Source organism: Rhea americana, unplaced genomic scaffold (genome assembly GCF_003343005.1).
Source record: "Rhea americana isolate MKP2758 unplaced genomic scaffold, rheAme1 scaffold_346, whole genome shotgun sequence".
Lineage (NCBI taxonomy): Eukaryota > Metazoa > Chordata > Aves > Rheiformes > Rheidae > Rhea > Rhea americana.
This window is the reverse complement of record NW_028186475.1, coordinates 432,881-442,280: the sequence shown is the minus strand read 5'-3', so window position 1 is coordinate 442,280 and position 9,400 is coordinate 432,881. Positions and strand designations below refer to the sequence as shown.

The 9,400-nt window shown below is 43.2% G+C and overlaps 1 protein-coding gene across 1 annotated transcript in view; it reads left to right on the top strand.

The window, feature by feature from the left end:
- Positions 1–9,400, top strand: part of MLXIP (MLX interacting protein) — a 55,525-nt gene that overhangs the window by 4,138 nt on the left and 41,987 nt on the right. Inside the window, exon 2 of the mRNA XM_085311620.1 lies at positions 352–787. Coding sequence (XP_085167746.1) covers positions 352–787 — 436 coding nt within the window. The remainder of the gene's footprint in view (positions 1–351; positions 788–9,400) is intronic.

Below are 9,400 nucleotides of genomic sequence, written 5' to 3'. Positions count from 1 at the left end.
GGGCGCGGGCGGCCCAGGGGCGCCTCACTGAGGGGAGACGGGCGGCCCAGGGGCGCCTTGCTGAGGGGAGAAGGGCGCGGGCGGCCCGGGGGCGCCCCGCTGAGGGGAGGCGGGCGGCCCGGGGCGCCTCGCTGAGGGGAGACGGGTGGCCTGGGGGCGCCTCGCTGAGGAGAGAAGGGCGCGGGTGGCCCGGGAGTGCCTTGCTGAGGGGAGACGGGTGGCCCGGGGCGCGTCGCTGAGGAGAGAGGGCGGCCCGGGGGCACCTCGTTGAGGGGAGACGGGCGCGGGTGGCCCGGGGGCGCCTCGCTGAGGGGAGGCGGGCGCGGGCGGCCCGGGGGGCGCCTCGCTGAGGGGAGGCGGGCGCGGGCGTCCCCGGGGCGCTGGAGGGGGGCGGTCCCGGCGGGGGCACCGCCCCGGCGGGGGCGCTGCGGCTCCTTGGGGCGGGGCGGCTGCTGGGCGCGGCGGGGCCGCTGTCGCCGCGCACGGAGCCCGACGAGGACTCGTCGGACACGGACGACGGCGGCGTCTCGCCGGGCGGCGGGCGGCGGTGCGGGCCGCGGCGGGGGCAGCCGCCGGGCCCCCAGATCATCCACTCGGGCCACTTCATGGTGTCGTCGCCTCACAGCGAGCACCCGCCCAAGAAGGGCTACGACTTCGACACGGTCAACGAACAGACCTGCCAGACCTACCAGTTCGGGGCGGCCCGCGGCGGCGGCGGCGCCGGCGGCCGCCTCAGCATCGACGCCTCCCTCACGAAGCTCTTCGAGTGCATGTCGCTGGCCTACAGGTACCTGCCCGCCGCGGGGGCCCTTCGCCGCCGCGGCGTTTCGGCGGGGGAGGCTAGCGTGGGGGTTTCCTCCTCCTCCCACTCCCCCCCCTTCCACTTCCCAATTGCAAAATTATCCTTATTTATTTATTTATTTTAACCAATTCCGGCGCCGGAGCRCTGGCCGCGCCCGCCGCGGCTCTGGAAACCGCTCAGCATCCACGAGCGGGCTTGGAAGTTTGCGGAAACATTTAAGGCTGCGGCGTCTCCGGAGGAGTCTGGAAAGGGCAAAGTAGATATCGGTGTCCTGGCCTATCTACGAGCTAATTAATTGCTTTTTTTTTAAAAAAAATAATATATTAAAAAAAAAAAGGCAGATCCAAGAAACTCGGCTCTGTCATCGTTTCCTTTGTCCCGGCGGCCGGCGCTGGTCAGCAGCGCTTCCTGGGTTTGTCTGCGCCCGCGGCTCGGACCTCGGTCGTGCTTTGCATCCCTCTGCTGAGGTGCTGCGTCCGCCTCTGCTCCCTTTGTCTGCCTTCCAAAATGGAGGCAGGGCCGGGGGGCAGCGGGCTCGGGGGACGATGTGTGGCTGCTCCGAGCTTTTGTTCCGCGTGATGTAGCAGAAACTGGATCCAATCTGAGGTTCCCTTCTAAGCACGCTTGAGAAGTTGATTAAAAGGGATGACGGAAAACTCTTCCGAGCGTTTCCGTGGCCGTACGTCTTCTCGCGTGTAGGAACCATGTTAGCTTGATAAAGGAAAATGAACTTTGCCCATCCCAGGTTCTGTCTTGGTTTTACAGATGTTAGTTCTGTTTTCAGAACGACCCCCCTCCCCCAAGTACTGCTGAATGAAGGAGAAAAAGCAGAACTGTCTGTTCCATATGTTTAACAAGAAAATCTAATGTAAGCAACCTTCTAATTTTGATTATTTTTGCCCTGCAAGTTATTAATTACTGTCAAGAGAGGGAATCTTACGTAGGTGCATACTAAGGTGGACATAAACTCTTTGTGATTACAAATGAAAATAAAAGTGTAAAACTTGTCTAAAAATTAACCAGTCTGCCTTTACATATCTCGCTCGGCTTGTACAATAAAGTAACCRGAGTGACAGAACTAGACTTTTCACATCTGTCTTCTCACCAGCTACTGTTAGCCCTTTATTTTTTTTTTTTAATGTTATGTTTCCACTAGTGTATTCTTGAGATTCTGAAACTAAGAATCACATTTAATCTGAAGGAATAATTCTGTGATATAAACYTGAAAACATTGAAATGTGATATACATGCATTAATTGAGCGCTAATCAGCAGAAATAGTTTTGCCCTTATTGGTGGTAGGATGAGGCAAGGTGCAGAAGATATTTTCTTAGACGACAAAAACATATCCTTAATGTTTCTCTTCTTGGCTACCTTAAGATTTGCTTGTTTCCATCCCATGCAATGCCCTGCCCAGGTTCAGTTTGCTTACTTGATATCTTTGTGACTTTTTTTTCTAAATCGGTCTAACAAACTGATTGCAAAATTCTGTCTGAAAACAGGATTAAGGTCTCATTTTGGGTGATGAATCTACGTATAAAATGAGGAGTTATCACCATTTAAAGGATGATAGGTTAAGCATGTAGATGGAACCACCCCACCTTCATAGTGGTCTCTACCTATATCCTCCATGGGGAATGCGTGATATTCATCTGAACACCAGCTGGCTTTTGTGCYGTACTTGCAAGTTTGGTCTAGGAAGTCTTGGTTGGCTTATGGGGGATGTTTTTGTTGCTTCTGCTGCATCTTTCCATTATCATTTATCCAATTTAGCACTGACAAAGCATGTATGTACCATGTTTACATTTTCCTACCACCTTCACTGGATAGAAATTAATTCTTGAAAACAGTTAAATTAAAACAAAAATCCCCAAACATCAAAACAAAGGTGAAGAAATGTGTTTTTTGCTCTGTGGCTGTTGCAGAATCAGCAGCAGCGTGGAGCATGAGCTAGCTAATGAGCTGGAGTGATGTGGCTGGGTTAAATACAAAAACAAGGAAGTTGCTCTAACAGAGCTCTGTGTGTGTGCGTGTGTGTGTATAGTATTATTTACATTTGACACTCATTGCTAGTAGCTAGATGTTTAAAGTCTTAAAAAGAAGCACCAAATTATGTGTTGTCTATTAGCTTTACCAATGAGCTAGAAAACCAATTTTTTCTAGATTACCTAGATAGCCAGCTCAGGTTGGATTATGTTTGGCAGTGACCRATCTTATGCTGAATCACATTTGGTTTGGGATACATAGCATAGCTTTTTCAATTTTGTTGTCAACTTCAAGTACTTTTTTTTTAATACAGTTTTGTGCTGTTAAATAACTGTCACACTTTTCAGGATAAAAAAAAAAGCTATTTCTGAACAAAAAAGAAGTGATTTCTTCTTGCTTTTGAGTAGTACAGGCTAACCTGAATTTAATCTTGATACATATTTCAGTCATGTATACAACTGCACAGGTAGAAAAATATAATTTCAGATGAGCCACTTCATAGGGAAAATATGACCACAGCATGCTTCACTGTACAGCTTCTAAATCAATAAGTTACTTATAAACAATAGAGTATACAACAGCTGTCACATGGCCTGTACTGCATGCTTTATCTAAATGTCACCAGTTACTTTGATTGTGGGAACCATACCACAGTGCTGAAGTTTTTTTTTTTTTAATTTTTTTATTTAAAAAAAAATTTTTTTCTTCTAGCTATTCCTTCTCAGCCCTTTAAAGTGATATGACCATGCAGCTCTTGTAGGTAACATAAGTAGCTGTAATTGACCTATGGCAGATAGGCCACTTTAAAAGCAACAACATTTTTAAAATATGCTTTCCAAAATGAAAACTAGCTTTGACACTATTAATTCTAATAATGAGAAACTATGCCAACAGTTGTATGGTCCATAATGCTTATTAAGCAGAATTAAGCCAAGTGATATGTAATCCTGATATTTAATTTAGTAAAGCTCTTTAATAACTTTAAAATTATCCAGATAATTCCATTACCTAAAAATAACTGCAGAACTGAACTGTATTCTGACATGTTCTGACCATAACATGCCATAATGAATGAATTTTTTTTCCTCAGACTGAGACAGAAGAATTTATTCCTTCATTTTGTTTGGCTCTGGATTTCAGTGGAAGAATAATTCTCAGCTGTTTGCAGAATCCAAGTTGAAGGCTTACGTGAATTTTTTCTTTTTTTTAAAAAAAGTGATTCGAGAAAGGACACTAAACATTTTATTGCCCTGATAAACTGGTGTTTGGGGATGTCAGAATTCCCTGTGGAAAGCTCTGCTTTGTAAATAATGGCATATACTGTGTTTAAGGTCTGAAACCTGAGATATATGCATGTAGAAATGCAGATTTTTTTTTTCCACATTCCAGACACTGAGAACTTCCAGAGCCTGTGTGGAAGGAATCGGTGGCATAGTCTCAAGCTGCAGATTCTTGACAGCGTCTGTGTCTTTTCCTGTAGCAGTGGACTGGGGCTCTGGTAGTTGCTGGTTGTTGAGGAAGGGAAATCATGCTGKTTTTTTTCCCTTCGAGTTTTTGATGTTGAAGTGGTAGATTTTTGGAGTGGTGAATCCTGCTGGAATGATTCAGTGTAAGCTTTGTGGGAGGTAATATATTACTCTTGGAAAAATGGTCTTAATTCATGCTTTAGTTAAAACTCATGCTTAGTGTAAAATGGGTAAAAGACAGCATAGACTTCAGTTAGTACTCACCCAATATGCCTTGTCTGTGCCCTTTAAGGAAATGAGGAGTTGATGAGTGTCAGGGACCATTTCTTTATTTCTTTATGAAGGTTCCTCTCTTTTGCAGTGCTCAGCAGAAAATCCATGCRGTTGAGAAAATGGGATTGCCAGTTGAGCATGCAGTGTGGTCAGGTACCTAATGTAAACAAAGCACAAGCTTTATTTTAGGAATTAATGAGTATGAGTAGTATCTTTAATGTGCATGGTTTTATTTTTAAACTTCTGTTGCATGTAATTATGTCAGTTGATGTCCATTTTATTYAGCGGTAGGATGTGATAGGGTAAATGAAGATGACTTTGTGGGCTCATTTATTACTAAGCAGCCTCAGAGTTCTCTCTCCTTCTAATGAGAGCTTAAGGAACATGCCAGGTGTTGTACTTTAGGTAAGAGTGTTAACACTGGTATTAGACACTTCTCTAAAACCTTCTAGATCCTGCTCGTTAAAACTGCACAGAGCAGGAGAATGGGGCTACCCTGTGAAACGCTTGCCAGGTTGTTTCTAGATCTCGTCTCTCTTCAGCAATATGGCTCCTCCACTTTGTATAGATGTAAGCCAAAAACATTCCCTTCATCGGTAGATTGACATTAGAGGTCAGCTTGTTTCCAAAGCACCTTGGCCACGTATTTCTCTTAGTGCAGCATGTATTTTGGAAACTTCTTAGCTTTGGTGGTAGCAGGTTTGAGATGATAAGCTTTCAGAATTTAATTGTATTTTATACTGCTTGTGAAAGCTACTCTCATGAATACACCAATGTTTGTCCCATGAATTAAGCCTAATTTGAACAGAGCTGCTATATATGTGAGTAGTCATAGTTAAGGGTAATTTCACAGCAGGAATGGTTTATTCAGAGTGCAGTATGAATCAGGACATAGTTACTGAGCTTATTATCTTTCTTGTGTCAAATGCTTGACATAGTCACAAGCTGTTAAGCTCTATTTAAGATGAACTGGTAAGTTCTTCTTTGGCAACCTCAAACATCAGAAGGGTTTGCAGAAAGGTTGCTGAACAGTTCTTGTTTTGAAGATGCATTTGTTTTGCTGTAGTAGATACTTAATAATGGTRATGGGAAAAGGCCTCAGTTGAAATTAGGGTCTTGGTGTCTTTAGTGCTACACGTGGCATATAGGAATAAATGACATGTTTTTGGAGATAGAGGATTAAATGTAGGGACAAACCTTTTTGAGTTCTGCTCCCAGTTATTTCTGTGGCTCTGTGGGTCACAAACTTTTAGTGGTTTCTGTGGACCAGGCTGTGTGGGCTGTTCCTACCCACTATGTGGTACACAGTAATCACGTTTTTCRTAAGAACCATGTTGTTGATGCTATCTTTTGATTTACTATTCAGTGTGCGTGTTTTGTTGTACTTCTTTTGTCTTGTGTTTTTACACAGTAAACAGATTTTCTGGCTTCAATACAACTTGGATTTCATAATTGTAATTCTTGATGGTTTGCTGAAATAGGGAAGAGGGAGCTAGTTCCCAGACTGCCAAGTCTCAGTAACTCCTGTAGGGTCTGATACGAGCTTGATTCATAGGAGAAATTTGGAAGTACTTCTAGTGAACATGTCATAAAACATGATTATGAAATGATGTGCTTTGAATTAAACGAAAGTTAGCAGCAGTCAAAATTAACACTTTGACTGCCAGTTCTCTCCCCCTCATCAGTTTTCATTTCTTTTCTCRGGGTAACAGGAGGAATTAAAGCCAAGAAACTCAGAGTTCAAGTCTTAGATTTACTCATGTTTTTCTACATGTTCCTTTAATAGGTCACTGAATCAATCTTGTTTTGTTATTCTCCCATGTGGGGAAAAAAATATATATTCCACTTGTTTGGAAGGCAGAGTTGATACACAGTCAGTTCAGCATCTGCTTATCTGTCTGTRTATCCTTAAGCTATGATTAGCCTTAATCAAACAAAAGGGGTGTCTAGTGGTGTAACAAGCTAGAAGGTGGTGGGGAGGAATGGTGAGAGTTTTGTAACCATTTTGACCTGGGGGCTTGGCATTTCTGAGATGTCAGAAACGCTCACTGGCGTTTTAAATTTGCACAGAAGTTGAAAGGCTTGATGTAGAGGGAACTCTGCAATTTGTTTTGTGTAAGTGGATTTTTTTTTCCCTGATGACAGTACTCAGAAATCTGTTGCAAAGAAAGACAGACAGAGAGGAGTGAGGCCCAAACCTCACTGAAATTTGGAGTAGGATTAAGAGGATCTTTGAGGGATGTGTTGAAGGAATTGGAAGGCATAAAGGCGTGCAATAGAGCGGACGGAGTTGGCAGAGGAGGTCACAGAGCTGGAAACAAGATCAGAAGAAATGAAAGACACCGTGAAATTCAAGTCAAACCCATGACCTTTCAGCAGGTTGGGAGAGTTTGAGCCTGGGTTACAAACTTGACAAACACATGCTGATGAGGAAGAGTTTGGCAGCGGGGTTGACTGGAGTGGCAGCAAAGAAGGGGAAATTACTGAGGGTTATAGGGACTCCGCGAAGAGGAAAAGACATTGGAGCTGTAACTGGAGGAGAACTGATAGGAAGGAGATAGGTGACTGGATAAAGATGAGCTGTAGTGCTATTCAGAACAGGAAGAATAGGTATGGAAGGTGTGATGGCATGGAAAATATGAGTAGGTGATTGAAGGTRTGTCTAAGTCCAGTGTTTCTTCCCCATAATTTGGTCTGTGATGGGAGAGCTTAATAGCTCTAGAGACTGCCTGATAAAGGGATTGAGGGAGCTGGACAGGCCAAGACATGAAAGTCYGTGGTTGATCCTGCAGGAAAATGGTGGTAGCAGAGCTGGAGTTCCTGGCTTGGTGTTGCTCCTCTAGTGCTGCCTTGCTTCCTTCTGCTGACAGAAAAAAAAAGCTTTGTGTAAAAATAAAATAAAATAAAAAATAAAAAATCTGAATCAGTTAAAAAACTTGGATCAGTTTAGATTTAATGTAGTATTTCATTTGTAATTAACAGGCTTTAAACTATATGCTTGTTATTTCCTTTCCTTTGTATGCAGAAATTAATTGCATTTACAGTTTTTATTAGCTATCCTGTGGTATTTTAACATCATTGGCACAAGCAGTTTCTTTAAAGACAAAACTTCTAAGCTGTTACTGAGGGAAAAGACAAGCTTTCTAAACTCTTTGATGGCTATTGAAATATTTTACAGCTTTTATCCTTTTTTACTTTCATACTGGGAAGGAAACCTTTAAAATGTCTATAAAACAATTACAGAGATAATTAGGAAAAGTGCTTGTTTCAGTTGCCTCCAAAGAAAATAGAGTTCGTTCTTTGTGTTCCAGACAGTGATGGGAAAATCTTAAATCTTGATTGTTTTTAGTGCAGGCTAGATTTACAGTATTGCCACTGTTTCTGAAGCAGGAACGCTTGGAAAATGTAGTTAAGAAAAAGTAGATTTTCCAGAAACCATATCTGGTAGTTTTACTACTAGAACAGAGATTCTGAACATGGGCTTTTAAAAATAATTCACTTTTTTCCTGYTTGCTCAAATGGGAGTTTGAAGGTCAGCTTTGATTTATTTTGAATGTCATTAAAAATCGCTCTCTTGATGGCATTCATAATATGATTAATGTAGATGTTCCATTGTAAGTAAAAGCAGTATTCAGCATTGGAAATATTCTAGCATGTGTTTACCATGGCTTATTTACTTTGTGGCGCAAGCACAAAGATTTTGGGTAGCCCTTTGTTTCTGGCTTGTTATCTGAATGATCTTAGATAAATCAGTTAACCACTTAGTGTTTTTCTCTCTCCTCCCTTTAAAAATGACCAAAATAGTCTCAGCACTACAGACCCAAATGCTTGCATCAATCATTTTAAAAGATACAAAGTTCAGAAGTTAACTAATATAAGAGCCTGAAAGGAAGGTGTATAACAGATGGCACTTCAATGGTAAGCCTAAATGATAATGGAAAGAAGGAAACAAATGGAAGACTTAGAAGGGGAAGATGAAGACCTGCAACTTACTGACACAGCTGTTAGAAAAGCCACTGGCCATTGTATCTGATGAGAAATCCTACAGATGCAAATTAAAGGATAATAAAATAACTGATCTTCTAATGATAATCATAATACTTCTGGAAGGCCCTCTTCTGCTCACTGCATTTGGACTGGCTGTGAAAAGGATCTCCCCTCTGTGGAAATAGGTAGTTCTGAACTTGAGAAGAAGCATCATTCCCCCTGCAAAAAGGGATTGTGAAGGATGCTCAAATAGCCAGAGCATTAGCCCTGCATTTTGCAGCCTGCTAATGGTGGGGCCTTCTAGAGAACCCAGAAAACCCTCCTGCCTTTATAACAGTGGGAGCTGTATATTCACAGAAGAGTTTGGGTTTTCCAGCTGCGGAATGCTGTTTTCTTGGGCTTGGAAGCCTAATGGCTTCAGCCTCCTTGAGTTGCAGCTCAGTTGTCATGTGAGGCATGACCCCTTTCTCAAAAAGATTTCTTAAAAAGGTGAACCTGCTGCTCCAGTTAGCAGAAGGACATACCTGTCGGCGAACCTGTTTTTCTCTGCAGGAACGAGTGACAGGGCCCCCTTGTCTGCTCTCCTCCCTTTACTCCGCGTGCTGCAGTCACTGGACTTGATCTCATTGTGCTGTAAGTACTGCACAGATTGAGCAGATGGTTTTTGTACCCAAACTGCTCTGGGGACAGTGTTTATCTTACTGCCATTCTCATCTAAGTGATGATCTTTTATCGGTCTCTTGCAAGCTTAATGCCTCTGGCGTATGTTAAAGGAGAGTCTGGGTGAAGCCTTGTGCGTTCGGTTGCTGTATGCATGGTTGGCTGCAGGGTGATCACCATTCCCTCGCTGTCAAATAGGTTTCGGTTTGTGCTTTAAGGCACTTAGG